General features: G+C 48.0%; 1 protein-coding gene across 1 annotated transcript; it reads right to left on the minus strand.

Moving 5' to 3' along the window:
* Nucleotides 1-15,355: 15,355 nt before the first annotated feature.
* On the minus strand, nucleotides 15,356-24,014 carry LOC134399672 (X-ray radiation resistance-associated protein 1-like). The gene is made up of 6 exons (XM_063127754.1): nucleotides 23,984-24,014; nucleotides 22,671-22,828; nucleotides 20,543-20,614; nucleotides 18,794-18,866; nucleotides 17,412-17,509; nucleotides 15,356-15,493 (listed from the first exon to the last, which is right to left on the minus strand). Exons 3-6 carry the CDS (start codon nucleotides 20,612-20,614, stop codon nucleotides 15,356-15,358), a joined length of 381 nt encoding a protein of 126 aa, XP_062983824.1. The 5' UTR covers nucleotides 22,671-22,828; nucleotides 23,984-24,014.
* Nucleotides 24,015-25,009: the final 995 nt, after the last annotated feature.

Raw genomic sequence — 25,009 nt, forward strand, 5'->3', positions numbered from 1 at the left:
TCATTTTTTATAAAAATGTATATGTTTATATTTGTATATTCCATGGTCCGGAAGCTTCAGCTGTTACAAAACAGGGCAGCCCGTTTACTAACAGTGACTGGCCGGCGAGATCACATCACGCCAGTCCTTCACAACTTCATTGGCTGCCAGTCCAGGTCCGGGCCCGATTCAAAGTGCTGGTACTGACATTCAAAGCCCTAAATGGTTTGGGGCCAGGTTATTTGAAGGAACGCCTCCTCCCATATGTACTTGCCCGGTCCTTAAGATTATCTACAGGGACCCTTCTCTATGAGCCCCTTCCAAAGGAAGTAAGGCAGGTGGCTACTAGGAGGAGGGCCTTCTCCGCTGTGGCAACCCGGTTGTGGAATGAGCTCCCCAGAGAGGTCCGCCTGGCGTCTACACTGTACTCCTTTCGTCGCCAGCTGAAGACCTTTTTATTCTCTCCGTATTTTAACACTTAATTTTAACTTAAATTTATTTTTTACTGTTCTAACTCTGTATTTTAACCTTATATCAATTTTTGCTGCGTGATTTTATCCTGGTTGCGCTTTTCATACTGCATTTTGTATTTGTGCTTTTAACCTGTTGGTTGTTTTATTAGGGTTTTAATTTTTGTGAACGGCCCAGAGAGCTTCGGCTATTGGGCGGTATAAAAATGTAATAAATAAATAAATAAATAAATAATGGTGGTTACTAGTTTATATGCAAGTTTAATGTCTTTTCCAAATGTTAACTGTTAGCGATATGATCTTGTAAATATAGTTACTTACCTTAACATTTCTTTTCGGTTACTATTATGTTCTTAATTCAGTTTATGTGTTTTATATTTACTGTTGTTCCCTGCTCAATCAAAATGGAGAGGCGGGTAAGAAATAAATTTTATTATATCATACTTCTTTATTGCGATCCATAGATCCATTAAAAAACAAGAATCAAACATGAAACATCATACAGTTAGAGCTATTATCAACATTCGTCTAATACGCAGCGAGCTCTAATCCTGGCCGCCACTGTAAGAAATTTAGCAACAGCCAAAGTTACTTTTGAGGACTTATCTTCCAACAGAAACTTAACATAAAATTTGTCTGAACTTCTGGACAGTTTGCTCAACAATGGGGTGAATTTTATTATTAGTATTAATATTTATTGGGCCCTCTTTGTCTAATTTAACTTCCCCAAAACGCTGCCAAAGTTTCTTTCAAGTAGGAACCACCCAATTTTGCCTCTAAATTTTGCAGTGTCCAAACACTCCAGTTAGCAGTTAGCCTCTGGCCCTTTTCATCCAGTTGACAGCAGGTCAGAAAGCATCCGTCAATTAAACAGTGCCATCCAGCCCCTCGCTCACTGCACACAAGAAATATCAGAGTGCAGGACACGGAATAATGGGCTGAAGTTAAAGGAAGCCAGATTCCAGCTGGACATCAGGAAAAACTTCCTGACTGTTAGAGCAGTACGACAATGGAACCAGTGACCTAGGCAGGTTGTGGGCTCTCCCACACTAGAGGCCTTCAAGAGGCAGCTTGACAAGCATCTGTCAGGGATGCTTTAAGGTGGATTCCTGCATTGATCAGGGGGTTGGACTCGATGGCCTTGTAGGCCCCTTCCAACTCTGCTATTCTATGATTCTATGATTCTATGAAAATGGTAATTCTTTTTGTAACATTGGAGCTGCCTCCCCCTTGCCCAAATCACATTCAAGTAACCATTCTGCAACGGACAACTTTAGAGTCTAGTTAGGTTCATACCTTCCGGTTCGCCTTGTTGGGTATAAAGATACGCGGCTTCTCCAGTTTGGAAATTTTCTTCCTAACCAATTTTATGCCCAGTTTGTTCTGAAGGAAACTGGTGAGTAAAGGTGGATCGCCTGGAGGCAGGGCAGAGGGGAAAGGAATGAGAGACAGACAGACACAGACACAGACACAGAGAAGGAGATGTCCTTTACAAGAGACCAGATAATCAATTCTGCATACATTGGCTTAGTTTACATCATGGATCCAGTTTCTGCTAACAAGGGAAGAAGGGCAGATAAGGAGCACAGATGTTTTAATTCTGCACCGAGGAAAGCTGAATTCTGCAACCTGCATAAATTATTCAAATAGATGTAAAATACATTGGTTCTTAATTTTTATTATGTCACATAATTTATTCCGGCTTTTCTAGTCATGGAAAGTGGCAGGCACCTCTGCAGGGCAGAGAGGACTCCAGCCAACCACCCTGAGCTGCTGGAAATCTTATTCAGCTGCACTCCCTGGCTTGGGAGGGCTTCTGCCCTGAAAGGCTAAAACCATGTTTTAAATAATAAATAAATAAGGCTTCAAAATGCCTGCTGAAACCTATCTTTGTAACCATAGGGGGTAGAAACATGCTCATTTTTGTTAAAAAAAAAAGAAACCCTAAAAAACAAAGTATTGGCCCTAGGCCCACAGCAGAAGTAGGAACACTTGATGGACGGGCCTGAGAGGGGGCACAGATGTCACGTAGCCAACATCAGCACCTGCAAGAGGGCCGGGGACGACTTTAGGCCTCCCTGTTCCTCCAGAGCCTCCAACAGCCGCTGCAACAACCTCTTTTGGTCCAGGGCGGGGGAATGGATTTCCCGCTGGACCAAGCCCGGCTGGCCTGATGATGTCAAGGGATGATGCCCCATTCCTCCACAATGGCAGTGAAGCCCACCCACTTCTTCCATGCAAGAGAAATCCTTTTTGCTCCATGGGCTGGCTCGCCCCCCAGGACCAAGCCCGGTGGGGCTGGCTGGAGCATTCTGGGAGGTGCAGTCCAACACATCTGGAGCGCCCCAGGTTGAGGAAGGCTGCATTAAGGGGCAATGCCCCTCCTCAAAACCGCCCCCCATCCCATCCCATCATTGGCAGGGCCCCACCAACTCTTTTCCATGCAAAGGGAGGCACGGAGCTCTGCCCTTCTCTCTAGCCAGAAAGCAACTCAGCCGGTGCTTGCAGGAATTGGCTCCTGCGGCCGCTGGCTGAAGCAAGCATCTCCTTCCCAGCATGTGAGCCGGGTGGGCAGGGACCCAGCTGGTGCTTGCAGGGCCTAAGGGTGGGGGGCTCTTGCCATCCTCTGCCCAGAGCACCGGAGCAGCAGCAGGAACACCAGGTGGGCTGGGGAGAGCAGGACCCCCGGGCACGTTTTGATGGTCAGACACCCCCAATAGCACTGAAGGTACCAGGTTGGGGGAAAATAGAATGTAGATGTACGTGCATACACAATGGAGGCTGACACCGGATAGCTCAGTGGGGCTGCGGCACCCTGAAGAGCTCCTTTCGAGTTCCAATAGGTTCGGCTAAAACCTGGAGCAGATACACTGCCCCACTGATGTCAGAGGCACCAGCCCCCGCTGTTTCCTTGTACCGGGCCTTTCTGCCAAGAAAAAAAATGGCCCTCGAGGCAGCTTACAATCATAAATAAAACTTGGTTAAAATCATAATAAAATAAATGCATTAAATTGGAGCGTGTTCAGAAGAGGGCAACCAGGATGATCAGGGGTCTGGAAACAAAGCCCTATGAAGAGAGACTGAAAGAACTGGGCCTGTTTAGCCTGGAGAAGAGAAGATTGAGGGGAGGCATGATAGCACTCTTGAAATGCTTCAAAGGTTGTCACACAGAGGAGGGCCAGGATCTCTTCTCGATCCTCCCAGAGTGCAGGACACGGAATAACGGGCTCAAGTTAAAGGAAGCCAGATTCCGGCTGGACATCAGGAAAAACTTCCTGACTGTTAGAGCAGTACAACAATGGAACCAGTTACCTAGGAGGTTGTGGCCTCTCCCACCCTAGAGGCCTTCAAGAGACAGCTGGACAACCCTCTGTCAGGGATGCTGTAGGGTGGATTCCTGCATTGAGCAGGGGGTTGGACTCGATGGCCTTGTAGGCCCCTTCCAACTCTGCTATTCTATGATTCTATGAAGATACCATTAAAAACACCACCACCACCACAGAATAAAAACATTTTCAGCTCCAGGCGAAGGCTGTCTTCTACTCCCAGGCATTTAATGGCATAGGATGGGGCATTTATGCCAACCATCTGAACAGGACTACTTTCTATTGAAACTGCTTTGGCTGTCTAAATTGTTTTACATTTTTGTATATTTATACTTCTATGCTGTATTTTATTATCTGGAGAATTGTTGTAAACTGCCCAGAGAGCTTCAGTTATGGGGTGGGATCGAAACGCAGACCCGCTTGCATGCCAAAGGCCGGCTTGGATAAAAATGCCTTTTTGCCCGCCGCCAGAAGGACAGCAGAGGGGGAGCCATGGTAGGAGACATCCTTTGCTTTTCCCCATCCCAAAAAGGGCGTTTGCATTAGGTTTGGCAAAGGTATCCCAAACTTAGCCTCCTTTCCATTATCGAGAGACAGAGTACGTCTATGGTAGCCAGGGATTATGAGAGTTGTAGTCCAGCACATCCGGAGGGCAACAGGCTAGGGGAAGGCAGGCCTGTGCTGATAATGCCTGGATGCGCAGTATCACAAGCAGCCATGTTAGAACGGAATCACGTGTGCGCACATGCGCACTAGCGGCAGAGCCATGTTCTTCCATATGGCCGAATGAGGTGCCAATGACCCGAAATGGTAGACTAGGCGGGGCTGGCACTTTTCTCCCTAACGTGTTTGTTTTCTTTTTCTTTGACGGAGGTGGGGGAGCATTTAATCCTTGGATAAGCTCCAAACCAAAAATGGCGTCTCTGCGCCACTGAAATTGGATCCACCAGCCTCTCCTGCCTGGAGGGCCAGACTGGGAGGCCGGGCAGGCTGGATTTGGCCACGGACCTGAGGTTTCCCACCCTGCCATAAGCTGACAGTCCTTTCCTTCCCCAGAGACCTGAGTCCACAAAAGGCAGCCAGAACTCCCCAAATCTCTGGGAAAGGAGCCCAGAATATGCTGCTGTTGATCCCTTGACCTTTGGGTGGCCACGGTAAAATCCCAGCTGGACCGTACCGCTCCGCGAAGTGGTGAAGGGGTTGCTGTGGAAGGTCAGCTCGGTCAGCGACGGGAAGAGAGCCACCGCTAGCAAATCCTCCTCTTGTTCAATCTGGAAGTCAGAACACAAGTCGTGATTTCAGGCTATGGACACATTTGGGACTGGCAGCTGTGAAAGTGAGCGAGTCCCATGTGAAAGTGTGAGATTCAGGCCCAGTTCTCACAGAGGTGGCAATGTCGTGTCTGGGCTGTACTACTTCAAAGCTGTAGAACGGAGCTCACACAAGACTGAACGTCCCACCACAAAATAAATCCCTGCACATGGAAAATTAGCTTGTCAGCCTCACCTTCTCCTTGATGTCTGCTAGGTGCATACCTGCAGGGATTTTTTTTCCCTATGGAGGAGTATCCACCCTCATGAATCTCCACCATGGAGTTACCGCCTTCATGAGAACTAAGGCCTTAGAGATGGGACCTGAGTGTTGCCATCATATCTTATTGGAGCCAAGTGTTTGCAGAGAGGCTCAGTGGGGCAGACATATACACACAGAGAGTTGTCGCTATTATTAAACAGCTGGAAGTCACAAAAAACCTACCGATCTTTTGACTGGTGGAAGCTGAATGGTGGGAGATTCAGGACAGATAAAAAGGAAGGAATTTTTTTCCACACAGCAGCTAGTTAAACTATAGAATCCACTACCACAAGATATGGTGATGGCTGTCAATTTGGATAGCTTTAACAGGGAGGTACTGGTTCCTCTCTATTCGGCCCTGGTTAGGCCTCATCTAGAGTATTGCGTCCAGTTCTGGGCTCCACAATTCAAGAAGGACGCAGACAAGCTGGAGTGTGTTCAGAGGAGGGCAACCAGGATGATCAGGGGTCTGGAAACAAAGCCCTATGAAGAGAGACTGAAAGAACTGGGCCTGTTTAGCCTGGAGAAGAGAAGATGGAGGGGAGACATGAGAGCACTCTTCAAATACCAACCCCCTATTCAATGCAGGAATCCACCCTAAAGCATCCCTGACAGATGGTTGTCCAGCTGCCTCTTGAAGGCCTCTAGTGTGGGAGAGCCCACAAGCTCCCTAGGTAACTGGTTCCATTGTCGTACTGCTCTAACAGTCAGGAAGTTTTTCCTGATGTCCAGCCGGAATCTGGCTTCCTTTAACTTGAGCCCGTTATTCCGTGTCCTGCACGCTGGGAGGCTCGAGAAGAGATCCTGGCCCTCCTCTGTGTGACAACCTTTGAAGTATTTGAAGAGTGCTATCATGTCTCCCCTCCATCTTCTCTTCTCCAGGCTAAACAGGCCCAGTTCTTTCAGTCCAGGACCCTTGGTCTAATCCAACATGGCACTTCTTACGTTCTTACGAACGTTATAGCTGAAGAAGCCAAGGATTCAAACTGGGAAATCCTCACACAAAGGTCCAACACTGAGTTATGACTCGAGGCCTTCAAGAGGCAGCTGGACAGCCCTCCGTCAGGGATGCTTTAAGGTGGATTCCTGCATTCAGCAAGGGGTTCGGACTCGATGGCCTTAGAGGCCTCTTCCAACTCTACTCTTCTATGATTCTATGACCTCCTCCCAACCACCTACCACAAGATGGGTCTTCAAGGGCCAATAGCAATATTTAGCGCTCAAAGTCAGGTTCCACAAGATGGCGATGCAAGACTGGCACTGTTCCTAGAGAGTCTGCCACAGACACACACACATACATCCAGTTGCCAAAGGATCCACCTGGCTTGGAGCAGTGCAGAAGGAAGGATCAGGTCACCTGGTTGTTGGCCAGGCTGAGAAACCTCAGCTCTGGCAAGGGGAGAGTGAACTCTGGGCTGGGACTGGCGCAGGAAGTCTTGGACGCAAGGCACGGCGAAGGAGAATCTTCCTGAATGGAAGAGAAAGGAGGGGTGAGACAAGGAAGCCATGCCCCCACCCCACCCCTTGAGAAAAAGGCTCCGAATTTATCACTGCTGGGAGGCTGCCATTTGTTCGATTGCTCAACCTCTCGTCAATTTAACAGTCTACTAGCATTCAAGAAAGCTGTCTTCCGGCAGGCCTATCCAGTGGAATTTCAAGATGTTTTTAAAATGTTTTTAGGATGTTTTTAACAATGTATATTATGTTTTAATTGAGTATTATGTATTTTATCGTTCATTGTTGTTCCCCGCCTCGATCAAAATGGAGAGGCGGATAAGAAATAAATTCATCATCATCATCATTATTATTATAATTATTATTATTATTTGTCCCATTGGAATCTCTACATGTGCTTCTGTCACAGTCCCACGGCAAAAAACTGGTGCTTCTAAGATACTCCACAACACACACAAACACACCTATAGAAAGTTAGCAAGCCAGGAACAGAAGACTAGAATCCTTCTTCCTGAAATACTAGCTTTCCACGTGCGTGCAGTTTTGAGCGTGGAACATTTGAACGTTATTTATTTACAAACAATATTTACAAAGCTTGGGACCAGAATACTTGAGGGAACGCCTCTCCCGACGTGAATATACCCGGTCACTACGTTCAACATCTAAGGACCTCCACCTGGTGCCTTCTCTGAGAGAGGCTCAGAGTGTGGCAACGAGGGATAAGGCCTTTTCGGTGGTGGCCCCCAGACTGTGGAACGATCTCCCTAACGAGGCTCGCCTGGCGCCAACGCTGCTATCTTTCCAGCGCCAGGTTAAGACTTTCCTCTTTGCCCAGGCATATGGTGGCACATCTTAATCACCCACATGTTTAGTTTTTTAACGGTTTTTAATGCTTTATGTGTGTATGTTCTGTGTTTTAAAATTTTCAATTTTGTATACTCATTTTAATCTTAATTTTAGACTTTCTGTAAACCGCCCAGAGAGCCCTGGCTATGGGAGCGGTATATAAGTGCAATAAATAAATAAATAATATAATATATGCCGCTCCCAGTCTGAAGATTTCGGAGCGGTGGACAAATAGGACAAAAGAATAAAAGAGAATTAAAAACATCGTAAAATCGTTGAGTGTGTGGGTTCCCTCCTCCTCCTCCTGCCCCCTGCCCGCACCAACACACACCAAGCCCTCGTCTATATGACAACAGGATTGCTCCTCTTAAATATAAACCTGATTTTTCGTTGATTCTAATGTAGGTAAAGAGCGTCACACTGCAGCAGCAACAGCAATTTATTTCCTGAATTTATTTATTTTTATAGTGAGTTATAAATGAGTACCCAGTTAGCTGGGGAAAAGGTAATCACGGCCGGGGAAGGCAACGGCAAACCACCCCGCTATAAGGCCTGCCAAGAAAACGTCAGCGAAAGCTGGCGTCCCTCCAAGAGTCAGTAATGACTCAGTGCTTGCACGAGAGGTTCCTTTCCTTTCCTATAAATGCACACGTGCGCATTATTGCATTATCCCATATACAAAGCTACGGAGGAGAGAGGAATGAAGCTATAAATTTTATATGCGGAGCTCCGCAGATTCACATATCGCCGGGGGCAGACAAACTGGGAGGGGGGGAGTTACGAGGCAGCAGAGGGAAAGGAACGAGGCAGCAGAACACGTCTCCTTCGTCTGGCTGCCTGTTTCCCCCTCTTTGATTTTGCGAACCGCCCAGAGAGCTTCGCATATTGGGAGGTACAGAAATGCAATAAATATATAAATACATAAAGAAATTTGCTCTGAGAAGCTTTCTCTGCGGAGCTCCGCAGAGGGACTTCAAACTAAAATCGGCGCGAACGAACGAGGCAGCCAATTGGTGGGAAATTGGCCAGTCACGTTGTCCTACTCTCAAAGCTCCACCCACATGTCAAAATCCGACATAGCTCCCTCAAAGACACATAGCCATAACGCAGTGCAAACTCGGACGTGATCTAAGTCGTGGTAAATCGCGAATGCGAAGATGCACATTATCGGGTTAAAAACTCGGCCCTGCGCCGAATGGACGGCTGCATCATGTAACCTAAAACGCGAATATGTGCGTTTAGGTCGGGGGAAACAAGCCGTAAAGAGAAAACCCAGGGGATACACTGCTTGGATGATGAAACCCTTTACTTGCTGCTTGGAGGCTGCTGGTGCAACGCCTTTTCTGACTAGCTCCTTGCCTCTACGGGCAGGCTGGACAGCTCTCTTACTGCATCAGCAACCTTGCCCTGAAATCTCATATCCCTTATATAACACAGTGATCCTGATTGAAAAGCCTATTCCATTGTTTCTCCATCTCTTCCTTCTGGGCCCCAGTTTTCTGTAAGGAGTTCAAGGCCTCCTCACTAAATTCCCTTGCCCTAAATCAGTGGTTCCCAAAGTGGGCGGTACTGCCCCCTTGGGGGCGGTGGGATTGCATAGGGGGGCGTTAAGAGGCAAGGGGGCGGCAGGGGGGCGCTCGAGATGGTCTTTTCTGAGAAGCGCCTCTCCAGAAGGTCTTAAAACCCAGGGACATTTTTATGGGAGAAGGTAGTTTGGTCCCAAGCCATATAGGGGAAGAATCCACACATGTATTAATACCGTTTAAGAAGAGTCCTTTTAACGGTGAATTGAAATGTCAAATGTGAATTGAAAAAGCACCAAAACGCTAATGAAGAGACATTCGCTGCTTGGTGTGCCCTGCCACGCCGGCTGCAAAACAGAGGCGTTCGCTCTCTTTTCCCTCCCTCCCTCGGCAAGCCTGTGGCGGGTGCTTCGGATTTTGAATAAATATTCAATTAATTGTTAATGTTTTGAATTTTATTGTTATTATCTTCCTTAGTGGGTCGTTGAAAACCGCTATTCTGAATAATGATTTTTATAGTGTAGAGTAGGGGGCACTGGGCATGAGTTTGTGGAACCAAGGGGGCAGTTACCTGAAAAAGTTTGGGAACCACTGCCCTAAATCATCCCTCCAGCATCTGAGAGGTGTGAGTTCTACGCACAAGATGTGTGTGTGTGTAAGTATTGTGAAGAACCGGATAGGACCCAATAAGAACGGTTTCCCTTATATCCAAATCCTTTTATTAAAAGGGATTACTCTCTGACCAGCCCAAATCCCAAGCACTTCCTCCCCAACCCAAAGCCCTTGGATTTAAAACTATTTCAGTGGGACCGAATCAGCTTATGCTCTCTTAGACTTTAATGAACCGTGCCACGCTAAAGCTTTACCAGGACGGCTGGTCAAAAATCTGCGCGTGAGCAAAGACGAAGGGCTCGATCATCTGGGAAGTTCTCCTGCACGGGCTCCATCAAAATGAATGGGAGCCAGTTTGCACAGAACTTCCCAGTAGGTTTGGGCCCTACAACAGCCAGCGAGGGTACAGAGAAAGAAAGGCAGTCTTACCTGTGTTGGTGGATCTGGGGACCAGGATGGAAAGACGATCTCTGAGTTTTTTTAAAGGAATAATAAAAAAAAGAAGGCAGACAGGTTAATAATCCCAGAGTGTTAGAAAGGGATGAAGGCACCCAGACTGCACTGAAATGCCAGCAAGGCTAAGGCTGCTTTGTTGATTGACCTTAGGCCAAATCATATTTCTCCACAGCCCTGAAGCTGCAGGGCATTAGAGGAGGCAAAATAATCAGAACGTGGCCTGCAGTGGTTTCTTGCTCGATTTGATTGGCTCACATCCCATCTCAGGTGGTCCACCCACTCTTCAGGCACAAGTGGCACAGGGTAGGCCCAGGTTCCCAAAGTCAGTAAGACGGGAGCCCTATTTAACCCTTTCACCCTCATTCGCAGCCCCATCTGTAAAGTGGCTGGAGCATCTCCCCGATGAGGGAAGGTTACAACAACTGAAAAAAGGAGGCTGAAGGGGAGGCATGATAGAGGTATACAAAATGATGCATGGTGTGCAGAATGTGGACAGTGAGACATTTCTCTCCCTCTCTCAAAATACTAGAACCCAACGGGGTCATTATCCCATGATAAACAGGGCAGCATGGTTACTAACAGGGACTGGCCGACGAGACCACATCACGCCAGTCCTTTTCCAGCTTCATTGGCTGCCAGTCCAGGTCCGGGCCAGATTCAAAGTGCTGGTATTAACATTTAAAGCCCTAAACGGCTTGGGGCCAGGCTATCTGAAGGAACACCTCCTCCCGTATGTACCTGCCCAGACCCTAAGGTCATCCTCGGGGGTCCTTCTCCACGAGCCCCTGCCAAAGGAAGTGAGGCAGGTGGCTACCAGGAGCAGGGCCTTCTCTGCTGTGGCACCCCAGCTGTGGAATGAGCTTCCTAAGGAGGTTCGCTTGGCACCTACATTATGTGCCTTTAGACGCCAGGTGAAGACCTTTTTATTCTCCCAGCATTTTAACAGTCTATAAATAAATTTTAACTTGGTGTTTTAAATTTGTAATTTTGCATTGCTGCTGTTTTTATCTGGTTGAGCTTTTATACTGTATTTTATAGTATGGTTTTATACTGTTGTTTTATACTTTGAATGTTTTTAATTTCTGTGAACCGCCCAGAGAGCTCCGGCTATTGGGCGGTATAGAAATGTAATTAATTAATTAATTAATTAATTAATGAAGCTGATTGGTGGGAGATCCAGAACAAATAAAAGGAAGGACTTCTTCACACAGTGCATAGTTGAATTATGGAACTCCCTACCACAAGACGTAGTGATGATGGCCACCAGTTTGGATGGCTTTAAAAGGGGGTTGGATGAATTCCTGGAGGAGAAGGCTATCAAGGGCTATTAGCCCTGATGGCTATGCACTACCTCCAGTAGCAGAGGCAGTAAGCCTATGTCCACAAGTTGCTGGGGAACATGGGCGGGAGGGTGCTGTTGCACTCGTGTCCTGCTTGTGGGTCCCTGGTCAACAGGTGGTTGACCACTGTGTGAACAGAGTGCTGGACTAGATGGACCCTCGGTCTGATCCAACAGGGCTCTTATGTTCCTAACCCCATTAAGCTGTATTCCTCCCTCAATACCCCTGAACTTGTCAGTCCGTCCTTCCTTCCTTCCTTCCTTCCTTCCCTCCTTCCCTCCCCTTCCATTATTGCTTCCCAATACACCATCAACTCCTTAGGGTTGCTTGGTTATACCACTTGGTAAAGTGCCCTATGCACTGGTGATATTGCACAAATGTGTCAGGGTTGGTGCCGTGTATTGCTTTGGGCTCTCTTGGTTGCTTTTTAAATGTTGTTCTTAGGGTTGAGATGTCGATATTTGCATGGTTTATTGACTGAAATATTGTTGTCTTTTTCATCATGATCATATTCATTGGAGGGGGACAGTGAGTTATAAATTTTACCACTACCATATCATCATCATCTTCATCATAACAACAACAGGAGGAGGAGGAGGAGGAAAAATTCTGCCAGGAATGGACTATATGAACAGACACAATACAGCTGCAAAAATAATTCACCAACAACTGGCCATCAAATTCAACCTCATCAAACATCCTACACCATACTATACATATTCACCCGAAACAATCCTGGAAAATGCAGATCACAACATATACTGGGACAGAACAAATCATATGGACAAAACAATACCCTGCAACTAACCTGACATAACAGTCATAGACAAAAAAGAAAAACAACACTTACCTCATCGACATAGCAAAACCGAATGACAAAGACATGACTTGGCAAAGTCCGTCATGTCCGTCTAGAAAAACCGCCACGAGTGAGAAAAGAGACAACAACAACAACAATCTGAGGACCCACCAGTCCTATCTGGATCCTTGCCATTTTGTACAACGATGTACTCTGCTTTTCCGCTGAGCTCTGGGGATCCATCCTGGTGGAGCCGCTTCCCTGCGCTTTTCCGGCTGCGCAGTCCTTCCCTGATGCCTGACTTTGCCGATAAAGGATGGATGCAGAAGCAGGAATGGTCCGTGTGCTGGAGATACGGCACCTCTTTAATTCCATTTTTGTCCAGGTTCAGCTGCTTCAGGCTAAGGAGAAAAGGAGGTGGCAATTAAGGCCAGCTTCTATAGAACTCCTGCAGAGACCAGGGCAGGGCAGCTCACTTCCAAACGTGAGCCGATGCTGGCAAGTGAAACGGCGCTGACAAAATCCCATGAAGCTGATTGGTGGGAGATTCAGGAAGGACTTCTTCACGCAGCGCATAGTTAAACTATGGAACTCGCTACCACAAGATGTAATGATGGCCACCAATTTGGATGGCTTTAAAAGGGGGGTGGATAAATTCCTGGAGGAGAAGGCTATCAAGGGCTACTAGCCCTGATGGTTGTGTGCTGCCTCCAGTATTCATAGAATCATAGAATAGTGGAGTTGGAAGGTGCCTCTAAGGCCATCAAGTCCAACCCCCTGCTCAATGCAGGAATCCACCCTAAAGCATCCCTGACGGATGGTTGTCCAGCTGCCTCTTGAAGGCCTCTAGGGTGGGAGAGCCCACCACCTTCCTGGGTCAACTAGAAGGAAGGAGAGGCTGTGGAACTCACCTCCAGGCCACCCCAGACTGATCCCTGACAGATGGTTGTCCAGCTGCCTCTTCAAGGCAATGAGCCTGTGTGCACCAGTTGCTGGGGAACATGGGTGGGAGGGTGCTGTTGCACCATGTTCTGCCTTGTTAGTCCTTGGCCAATGGCTGGTTGGCCCCTGTGTGAACAGAGCGCTGGACTAGATGGACCCTTGGTCTGATCCAGCAAGGCACGTCTTATGTTCTCATGACAGCTGGTAGCCTGTTTTGGCTCGGTCAGTCACACTAGGCAGGCTTGCCCCAGATGATGCAAGCATGGGCAACTTCTCTTCCTTCCTTACCTTCGGAGGTTGGCTAGACTGACAAAGACATTTGGGTGAGAAAGGTGGTTGTCGTCCAAGAGCAAGACTTCCAGAGCTGGGAACTTCGGGAAACTCTCGCTGTTGAGGGGAAAACAGAACGTCTGTTGCTCTTGGACATTCCTACCTCCACCGGCATTCACAGATCTTACTTCTCTCTCTCTGATTTTCTCCGCTCCCCCTTTTCCTTTCTCTCCTCCACCACCCTCCTCTTCAAACTCTCCCCTCTATGAGAAAGTGGAGCCCGTTTTATAGTCCACACAGAGAGGAACCCAGGTGAGCCGGCCATGCGGGAAGGGAGTCCTCTCTTCCTGCCTTCCCAGTTCACGGTGTTCCCTCTCTGCGCACTGAGAAAGGGGTCCGTTCTCAGCAGAAAAACAGAACGCTTCCGGGAATGGCTGGAGCTGCTCCCCCTTTGCTGCTGAGCAGCGGTGGGTGGAGAGAGGTTTTGAAATCTTCCAATGGAGCAGGCTTCTGTTGCTGCCTCGGCTTTCCTTAAGGGCGGGGTTTCAGGGGCGGGGCGGGGCGGGGCCTGGATAGGGCTCAGAGGGCCAAGTGCGGAGGCCTAGCAGGCTAGATCTGGCCCGTAGGCTGGAGGTTCCCCACCACTGATCTCCAGATTCCACCACCACTACAAGAACATGTCTACACCCACCATTTTCCCCAGGGTTGCCCCTGGGTCCTCCCTGTGTATCCAAATGATGCACAGGGGATCCCGGAAGCAGGCAGGGACGACCCCTCCATTTTCCCAGGATAGCCGAGTCCTCAATTATCCCAGTTTTATCCGCGGTCCCGGGACGATCCCGAGGACCACAGGCAGTGTGGGTGCCCTTCCCAGCCTCTTCCCTCCTCCCTGCGAGTAATGGGGGTCAGCAGAGGGAAGGATCTGGGCCAGGGGGGGCAGGGGAGTCCAGGGACATCGGGGGGGGGAGCGAGGCCGGGTGTGTGTGTTATTTTTTAACTTACATTTCGCTGGAGCGCAATTGCGCTCCCGGCTCCTACCTTTTAAAAAATAAAAATGGCGGGTGCTATGGGCACCTCTTCCCTTCTGGAACATCACACTTCCGTTCGGACAACCAGGGAGGATCGCGGAAGGAGGCAAGTCCGCGATCTTCCCCCCTCCTTCCCTCTTCACCAGCCTTCCTCAACCTGGGGCGCTCCAGATGTGTTGGATTGCATCTCCCAGAATGCCCCAGCAGCTGGCTGGAGCATTCTGGGAGTTGTAGTCCAACACATCTGGAGCGCCCCAGGTTGAGGAAGGCTGCTCTACACCCCTTAGGTGTTGAAAAGGCCCAAGTCTGCATTTTCAAAAACCACACGCCGGGTTTTCAAAGCCCATCACATGTTGACCCAGAAATAAGGAAGTCTCACGGAGTTCGATGGGGCTTTAGTTCCGAGCAAGTCTGGAGAGGGTTTAAAACAACCCGTGGGCTGTTGTGCATAAGCGGGGGAGACGCCCCATATGTCTCTGCTTGAGTTAACAGAGGAGAGGGGAGATGCGTCGTGTGAGCTGTCCTGAGAAGTTTTCATTGCAGGGCAGCATATAAATACCATTCATGTATTCATTCCTTAGCAAATAAAGGAAGAAACAAAATAAAGAGGGGCGTCGGGACGCTTTGCTCTGGCCGAAGCGGAAAGCCGGCCTGTTTGCGTTTCGTGTTGTTTCCCCTGCCTCTGCCCCCCCTGAACATGGCTTGCAAGCCACCATGATCTCCCCCGGGGCACTTACCTACCTCTCAGGGGAAGCCAGGTCAAGCGGAAGCGAACTCAGTCCATTGGCAGTAAGATGGAGTACTTTAAGATGGGGCAAAACCCCTAGAGCCTGGACATCTTCAGGAGAGAGGTTATTGTACGAAAGGTCCAGGATCTGGAGCGGAGGCAAAGCGGTCGTTTTTGTAGCCGTCGGGGGGGGGGGGGGGGAGAGAGAGAGAGAGACACGGAGTGGAGGCTGGTGACTCCAATGTCAGCGGGGTGGTGAATCCGCTCCGGGTTTCCATCAGAACCAGTCAGAAGTCTAAAGGAACTCTCCAAGCATGTTGGGCAGCTCCTTTAGCGTTTTGACTGAAACCTGCAGCGGATTCACCGTCCCATTGACATCGGAGCTACCAGTCTCCACCGGAGATGCACATACCGTATTTCTTCGATTGTAAGACGCCATCCATTGAAAGACGCACACTAATTTCAGCACCACCAACAGAAAAAAAAAGCTTTGATTCGAAGAAATACCCGCCATGAAGAACCTCAGCGGCAGGGCCTTCTCTGTGGCGGCCCCCACCCTCTGGAGGACCCTCCCTCGTGCGGTTCGAGAGGCGGAAAACATAACATCTTTTAAACGCCTCCTGAAAACATACCTTTTCACACAGGCTTTCCCTGGATTTTATATTGCCTTTTTAACTTTTAATGTTTCAAATTTATCTATGCTTGTTATATTTTACGGTTTTTAATTGTACACTGCCCAGAGAGCTTCAGTGGGTGGGCAATATACCGTATTTCTTCGATTGCAAGACGCCATCCATTGTAAGACGCATACTAATTTCAGTACCACCAACAGAAAAAAAAGCTTTGATTCTAAGAAATAATAAACGACCCGCGATCCTAAGACACACCCTGTTTTTTGAGATGTTTGTATAGGGGGAAAGTGTGTCTTAGAATAGAAGAAATACGGTATATATTATCAGCTTAGGTTGATATACCAACTACGCTCTTATCTGGACAGAGATAGCCTAGCTACAGTGATCCAGGCTCTGATAACCTCTCGTTTGGATTACTGCAATGTGTTATACGTGGGGCTGCCTTTGAAAACGGTCCGGAAGCTTCATCTGGTACAAAACAGGGCAGCCCATTTACTAACAGGGACTGGCCGGCGAGATCACATTACGCCAGTCCTTTTACAACTTCATTGGCTGCCAGTCCAGGTCCGGGCCTGATTCAAAGTGCTGGTATTGACATTTAAAGCCCTAAACGGTTTGGGGACAGGTTATTTGAAGGAACGCCTCTTCCCATATGTACCTGCCCGGACCTTAAGATCATCTACAGGGGCCCTTCTCCGTGAGCCCCTGCCAAAGGAAGTGAGGCAGGTGGCTACTAGGAGGAGGGCCTTCTCTAACCCAGAGAGCTTCGACTATTGGGCGGTATAAAAATGTAATAAATAAATAAATAAATAAATAAATACCCCCAGTGATGGCACGAGTTGATTTTAACCCCAACCGGCTGAAAGAGGCACCCTCTTCAGCATGGGGGACACGTTTTTATTCCTTCTGGCTGGACCTAGATGAGACTAAAATGGGGGATCTTATGAATGGTGAGGTTTTTGAGAAATTTCATTGGATCTGAATTAATTTTTAATTTGATATTTTACCTTTGTTTTCTGATTTGGTATTTTCCCACCGTGGGACCCTGAGAGAGGGATGGTTACAAAATCAAAGGGGAAGTCGTGTGTGTGAAAAGAGGAATTCTACCATTCCATTGCACCCCTTCCTCCACCCTGGGCCCTGTGGGATGTCAAGGATGAGGCCTCAGCAGAGATTCCCAGGCTAAGTAAGTACATGTAACATGCACCATGTATCAAAAGTGGGCCTGCGGAGGCTTTTTTAAATGGGAAAATCATTTAGGAAAGGGGAAATTTAGAGCAGAGGAAGAAACAGGGAGGGGGGGGAGGGATTAACCCTTTCACCACCTGGGATTTATTTCCCACCCGCTCCACGTGAGGGCCCAGGCAACCTTTCCTTCACCCCTTCAAAATGTAAGAAAGACTCTGTGGTGTTCAAGATCCCCTTTGATCTTACTTCCAGGTGTGGAAAGTCCTCGGCGTGGATTTTCAGATTTCTCAGGCCGTTCAAGGAAAGTTCCAGTTCACGGAGCCCAGGAAATTTACGAAACGCTTCTAGATAAAATACATAATACTCAATACTGAATTGGACAGATCTGCATGGTAATGGCCGCTGGTTTGGGCTACCGGGCCAGAAGCCAAGCACCACACAGGTGGGAGTGTCATTCCCCACCACCAATCTCGTTTAGGGCTCTTTTGATATTTTAAAAACAAACACACACGCACCTCACACACATACTATAAGACAAGGATGTTGAAACTCTTTCAGCCTGTGGGCTGAATTTCGTTTCAGAAAAGCTCTGGGAGGCTGCATTCCAGTGGTGGGCTGCAGGCAAAAAGAGAGGAGCCCAAATATCAATCTCTCTTAGTTTAAAACTCTTGCCAGTAATTGAATGCTCTTTTAAAAGGGCGATGTATTGCACACTCATGATTAGCCACTCACGGAAGTTTGCTGGTCCATTACATGACGTCAATGACCAGGACGTCTCCCGCAGTATCCCCTGAAAATCCCGCTATTAAAAGAACCACTTTTTAACCTGGTAAAAAAAGCGGGATCTTCCACCACTAGATGGCACTGTCTCAATTGAAGTCAACGGAGGGGAAGGATTCAATTCAAATCACATGGTCGCCCCTCTCTGCCTGTGCAATGCAGCCCATAACAACCACGCCAAAGAAGCAAGAAGCCCCAAGTAAGCAATGTGATTTCCCCTTAGGATTTCCACTCCCACCCGGTGGCTCTTCTGGTGCGTCCCAGCGGCGGCGGCTCCTCCTGCAAAACACTTTTCTCCCTCGGTGTGTTTGTATTTGCGTTTGCATGCGCGTGTGCGAGCACACACCGAAGAGAGTCCCAGGGAGATGACACCGCGGGGGAGAGCGAGAGGCAGGAGCTGAATTCATCCACCGTGCACACGCAAACGCAAACACAAAACACACCGAGGGAGAAAAGTGTTTTGCAGGAGGAGTCGCTGCCGCCGGGACGCGCCAGAAGAGCCGCCGGGTGGGAGGGGGGATTATTCGAATGGAAGAACACGCGAGGGGGAAGCGGCCCGAGCAGCGTCTTTGAATGGGGTAGAGATTCTTCCGCAGGCGGCGCTGCCTAGCTCACAGTACACACAGTAAAGAAAGCGGCGCTTCTTTTAGGTACGTCTTTAAAAAAGGCGCATGGAAGCACCTTCGCAACGACGTGTAGATCTGGCCTGGGACTAGCCCATGGCCTTATCAGGTGGGCCAGTTATGAAACATGGAGCAAAGAAATGCTCTCCCTCCTCACCCAGCCTACACACCCAGGGATGATGACGTCTCAACGCTGAAGCCAATTCAGCGTCCGACATGCCTTACCTAAGGTCAACAGATTTTCCGTGGCGTTGATATAGGCGACAGAACTGAACTGCTCAAAGTCGTGCTCGTTCGCCTGCAGAAACGGGAAAGACAATAATTCTTTCCCCCTCTCCTGAAATGACGCCATCTCTGAGCTATGGCATACTTTGCAAGATAGGCCCAGGCCTCAGCTTGCTCCGAGGGGACATTAAAGTACAGAGGCTGGCGAGGGGGCTTTCAACCTGTGTTCTGAGGATCCTGGCGATCCTACTAGTTCTTTGATGAGAACATCAGTCATGACAGAGAGGCTTCCCTGAAAGGCAGGTGCCTGATGTTAGGCCTCATCTAGAGTATTGCGTCCAGTTCTGGGCACCACACTTCAAGAAGGACACAGACAAGCTCTGGAGCGTGTTCAGAGGAGGGCAACAAGTATGATCAGGGGTCTGGAAACAAAGCCCTATGAAGAGAGACTGAAAGATCTGGGCCTGTTTAGCCTGGAGAAGAGAAGATTGAGGGGAGGCATGAGAGCACTCTTCAAATACTTAAAAGGTTGAGGAGGGTCGGAATCTCTTCTCGATCCTCCCAGAGTGCAGGACCACAGAATAACATGGTCAAGTTACAGGAAGTCAGATTCCAGCTGGACATCAGGAAAAACTTCCTGACTGTTAAGAGCAGTACGACAATGGAATCAGTTACCTAGGGGAGGTTGTGGGCTCTCCCACACTAGAGGCCTTCAAGAGGCAGCTGGACAAGCATCTGTCGGGGATGCTTTAGGGTGGATTCCTGCATTGAGCAGGGGGTTGGACTCGATGGCCTTTTAGGGCCCTTCCAGCTCTACGATTCTACGATTCTATGACGTTCGTCATGCAATGAGCAGCCACAGTGGTGTACTGGACAGAACAGGTCCCAGGATTTGTACTAGTGGAGACTGGTGATTCATGGAGATTCAGACTGCTGAGTGAAAGCTGAGTTTTAGTTATGGCAAATTTCAAGTGATCTGTGTATTTTCAAGGTGTTTGTATTACTGTATATATGTATGGATGCTTTCTTTTGATGTATTTGTCATGGGCCTTTGGCTAGTACCATAAAATTTGGATTGTTTGATTGTTGTTGGTGGCTCTGATGGCCGCTCTGGGTTTTAGTCATAACCAGTCAGAGCTCTAAAGGAGTTATCTCAAGCGAACTCTGAAGCGTTGCTCCTGGGAGAGCTCCTTTAGAGTTCTGATGGAAATCCAGAATGGATTCACCCCCTCACTGTCATCGGAGTCACCAGCCTCCACTGGATTTGCACTCAGCTGGTGAGGGGCAATCTTGAAGCCTGATAGACATAGCTGTTGCCCAAATATGGTTCTCCACTGAATCATCTGGTATGTGTCAAATAATCTGGGGGGGGGGATCTACACTACTGCTTTTAAAGCGCTTTAAAGCACTTTGAAAACGTTTTGAAACCTGTACATGCAGTGTGTCCTGGGCCCCAACAGTTGTCAAAACTGTTATAAAGCGCTTTAAAGCAGTAGTGTAGATTTCCCCCCTGGACTAGAGCACCCCTTTTTACAATTGTGTTTCAATTTCATTTAGGCAGCAGGTTCTCCCTTGCTGGAGGTACTTAAGCAGAAATTAGAGGGCCATCTGTCAGGGATGTTGTGGTTGCATCCTGCAGTGCAGTGAGCAGAGGGTTGGACTAGATGACTCCCGAGGACCCTTCCAACTCTGTGGTCCCCCGTCAATGCATGACGCAGTAAATTCACGCGGCAAAACAGTCCTACTCACCGAGACAAAATTTTGGTTGTTGATGTCCACCGAGCACAGTTGTGAAGGGCTTTTCACGTGGTGGAGCTTCATCTGGAAAAAGAGACGAGGACACCCGGTTAGACAAAAATGGAAAATCCTCCACTTGGAAAAGCCAAACGCTAGGCCTCGTCCAACGATGGGAAGCCAGCCATGTTTCCACCCGAAACAGTACAACTAAGATGATCAGAGAACTGGAGGACCTTCCTTGTCAGGACAGCAGCTCCGCGCAGACGCAGAGCCCATATGTGTGATGCACAGAGACCACGAAAAAGAAATGCAGGTTGCTTAGCTGTAACTGTAGTTTTTCGAGTGGTCATCTGTGCAGTCACACAACCCACCCACCATCCCCGCTTCGGTGTGGTGCTACAGTGTATAAAACAAACGCTCCTCGGTACCGAGGCTAAGGTCTCAGGAGAACTGAGGAGTTGGGCGGGAACCCTCCTGGACATGCGCACTACGGAGTGGGGGAGGGTTCCCGCCAAAAGCTCAGCTTTAGAAGTTTTCCCGACAGCAGCTTCGCGCAGGCGCAGAGCCTCTGCTGGCTGGGGCATTCTGGGAGATGCAGTCCAACACATCTGGAGCGCCCCAGGTTGAGGAAGGCTGAGTTATAGGGAACCTTCGCATTTTCAGGCAATAAAATTCCTTGTGAAGTTCCCCAAACGATCTGGCTGGCTTCTAGGGGGACCTTTGACCTCCACATACAGTAAAATCAGGTCTCTGCTGGCTTCTAGGGGCACCTCAGACCTCCACCTCCCCACATGCAGGACATACTGTTTTTTATGTGTGTGTGTGTGTGTGTGTTTTTAAATTGTATACTTTTAATGTTTACTATTTTAAAATGTTGTAAACCGCCCAGAGAGCTTCGGCTGTGGGGCGGTATATAAATGTAATTAAATAAATAAATAAATAAATCAGAGTTTAGAAAAGCCAGGGCAATTGTGCTTTCGAAGCAGCACGGCACCTTCCAGGTCAGCCCTTTTGTTTCACATGAGGTGCGCCGAGAGCAGAAGAGGCACATGATCGATCGTGAGACACACAGCCGTCCCGTCTCAGGATAACACACAGATGCGTTGTGGTGGGAGCATCTTCTGTACCTTGGTGGGCTGAATAAAGGGAGGGCCACAGCTCACCAGCAAGTTCACTCCCCGGCCATTTCAGGTCATAGGATCTCAGGAAATAGAGACTGGGAGGACTCCCTGCCCAAGACCTCAGAGGGATGATGGGAGTTCTGGTCCTACACATCTGCAGGGCACAGTCTTGGGGAAGGCTGCCTTCGGGAGCTGCTGCCAGACTGGGCATTGAGCAGGGGGTTGGACTCGATGGCCTTGTAGGCCCCTTCCAACTCTGCTATTCTATGATTCTATGAAACCAGGGCGTGGCCTGAAGATAGAATCATAGAATCATAGAAAAGCAGAGTTGGAAGGGGCCTACAAGGCCATCGAGTCCAACCCCCTGCTCAATGCAGGAATCCACCCTAAAGCATCCCTGACAGATGGTTGTCCAGCTGCCTCTTGAAGGCCTCTAGTGTGAGAGAGTCCACAACCTCCCTAGGTAACTGATTCCATTGCCATACTGCTCTAACAGTCAGGAAGTTTTTCCTGATGTCCAGCTGGAACCCGTTATTCCATGTCCTCCACTACAGGATACATAATACAGCCACCATGCTGAAGCTAAGCAGGTCCAGGACCTGGTCAGTGCTTGGAAGGGAGACCACCTGGGAACCACATGGAGCCACCTTGAGTTCCACGATAGAGGAAAGGTGGGATAGAAATGGAATAAATGAATAAATGAAAGATCAGACTCAGTATAACCAATGCAACCCATGACCTACGGAGGTGGTGGGCTCTCCCACCCTAGAGGCCTTCAAGAGGCAGCTGGAGAGCCATCTGTCAGGGATGCTTGAAGGTGGATTCCTGCATTGAGCAGGGGGTTGGACTCGATGGCCTTGTAGGCCCCTTCCAACGCTACGATTCTATGATAAGGCAGCTTCAGGTGTTTAACATTATTTTAAAAAAAACCTTTGCGCCAGGCTCAAAATGCACATACCGCCATCGAAGGAAGTCTTGGATGTCCAACACAACCTCAGTGCCATAAAGACTGCACTTACCAGATGTGCACCGTCGAGGGTTTTCTCATCCAGATGCCTGAAAGCCCCACTCAGCGCTGCTTGGCTCTTCCATTTGACCTGGGAGGGTCTTGTGGCAAACAGAAATTCGATCTTGTTTTTTTCTGCCGTCTGGCGGGCCACCTGCCAGTGGCCAGCCCCTGAAGGCACAGGTGCCAAAACAAACAGTCCGCATCAAGTCGGGGAAAACACGCCAAGGATCTGCCACATGTGCTCTCATTTACACAATCAGTTACTCGAGATAATGGCCTTGCAGCCTTGGCTAATGCAGGGGGCTGGACTCGATGGCCTTGTAGGCCCCTTCCAACTCTGCAATTCTATGACACCATCATGCAGCTCCTACACCTGTAAGTAAGCCCCTCCTTTGGGCTAGCCAAGTTGAAACCCACCCTGGGTTCCGAGTTGCAGCTTCTGGATCACAAGTTACAGCAGTGTTCCCAAACTTTTTCAGGTCACCGCCCCCTTGGTTCCACAAACTCATGCCCAGTGCCCGCTATCCTACACTATAAATATAATTATTCAGAATAGCGGTTTTCAATGACCCACTAAGGAAGAGAATAACGATAAAATTCAAAACAGTAACAATTAATTGAATATTTATTCAAAATCCAATTGCATTTTTTTAGTTTATTCAATTAAACATAATTGACGAACTTGATCCAGTGATATCATCTTTTCAAAGTCTGATAGTCATTTAGCAAGAATATTAGATATCCCATTTAGTAACTAGGGTAGAGTACCTCACTATTCTGTAAATTCTTAATGGGATGGGTGGGCTTGATGAAGTGATACCAGTTTCCCAATGTCTGGTTTAAAGTCACTTAACAGGAGTCTTAAATCACCACATTGAGTAATCTGAAGTCGATTTCTTTGCTTGGAAAGAAGTAGGCAGACCACACTAAAACCACATTCCACCAAATATGATGTTGGAAATGCAACCAGGAGTTTCTGAACCACTCTCCATAGTGCAAGGTAGCGATCAGAAATTTCCTTCTGTAACCAAAACTTCTGGTACGGAAAAGACCACCTTGAGCGCCCCCCTGCTGCCCCTTTGCCTCTTAATGCCCCCTATGAAATCCCACCCACCCCCAAGGGGGCAGTACCACCCACTTTGGGAACCACTGAGTTACAGCAAATAACCCGGGGATGGGGCATCCCTGGGTTATTTCGCTGCTCCCACTCGCAACGGAAGTGATTGGGCAGTGTACACCAGCACACTCATTTGTTCACAACACCCCAAGCTTTAAAAAATAAACCTGGGTTGTTGCAAGCTGCAAACTGTGCAGATCCATTACCTTCCTCATATCTGGGCCGCAAAAGACTTCTGGCCGGAAAGCAGTTGGTTGGGTAACAATTTTCATCGTCTAGTTTGTACATTCCTTTTGTAGCCATGTTGTCATTCCAGCCCTTAAGGGAAGCAAATAAATCAGTTAGAATATTTCCCGTAACAGCAAAACGGTTGTGGCCGAATTAACGGCTTCCTTAGAACCAAGAATATACCATGGGCAAGAGGATGAAAGTTAATTTGCAAATTTTAATGCATGAAATTAACATCTATGCCTGCAAGCTCCATGTGGCAGATTAATCATCTCTTTCATCTATCATTAAGGATATTTTGGTTTTCTATTTCTTATAGAGAAGGAAGAAGAAGAAAAATTATTACCTTTTCTTCCACCAAAGGGAAACTTCCCACAATCTGCTGCTTCATCTAAGGTCAGATCTACACCAAGCAGCATATTGCACTATGAAAGTGGTATGAAAGCAGTATATAAAAGGCAGGAGCCACACTACTGCTTTATAGCGGTATTGAAGTGCACTGACAATTGTTGGGGCCCATTGACACATCTACACCAAGCAGAATACAACACTATGAAAGTGGCATGAAAGCTGTATATGGTAAATAAAGCAGTAGTGTGCCTCCTGCCTTTTATATACCGCTTTCATACCGCTATATCCTGCTTGGTGTGGCTCCTGCCTTTATATACTGCTTTCATAGTGCAATATTCTGCTTGGTGTAGATGAGGCCTGTGATAATGGCTTCCATAGTAAATTACAAATTTAAACAGAACTATTTCTTAGGCATCTCTGAGCTACTTATACTTCCAGATATATCTCACTATGCAATGTCTGCACATTAAAAAAAAAGGCTGCAAATCTGTACAGACTTACTTGGAAGTAAATCTAGGGTGGCTGATTATGAATCACCCAAAAGGAGGAAATGCATGCCCAAAAAGGAGGACACCAACTTGCAAAACGTTTGCATATGCTAATTTATATATTTATATAGATGCAAATTTAGAAGTAATTATTATAAATAGAAA

Source organism: Elgaria multicarinata, chromosome 5 (assembly GCF_023053635.1).
Source record: "Elgaria multicarinata webbii isolate HBS135686 ecotype San Diego chromosome 5, rElgMul1.1.pri, whole genome shotgun sequence".
In the NCBI taxonomy this organism is placed as follows: domain Eukaryota; kingdom Metazoa; phylum Chordata; class Lepidosauria; order Squamata; family Anguidae; genus Elgaria; species Elgaria multicarinata.

Coding starts and splice junctions, on each gene's coding strand:
- LOC134399672 (XM_063127754.1), bottom strand. CDS start 20,614: ATGAAGCTCCACCACGTGAAAAGCCCTTCACAACTGTGCTCGGTGGAC. Junction 18,867..20,542: donor ACAACCAAAATTTTGTCTCG/GTGAGTAGGACT, acceptor CCGTTTCTGCAG/GCGAACGAGCACGACTTTGA. Junction 15,494..17,411: donor AGGACTTTCCACACCTGGAA/GTAAGATCAAAG, acceptor CCTCCGCTCCAG/ATCCTGGACCTTTCGTACAA.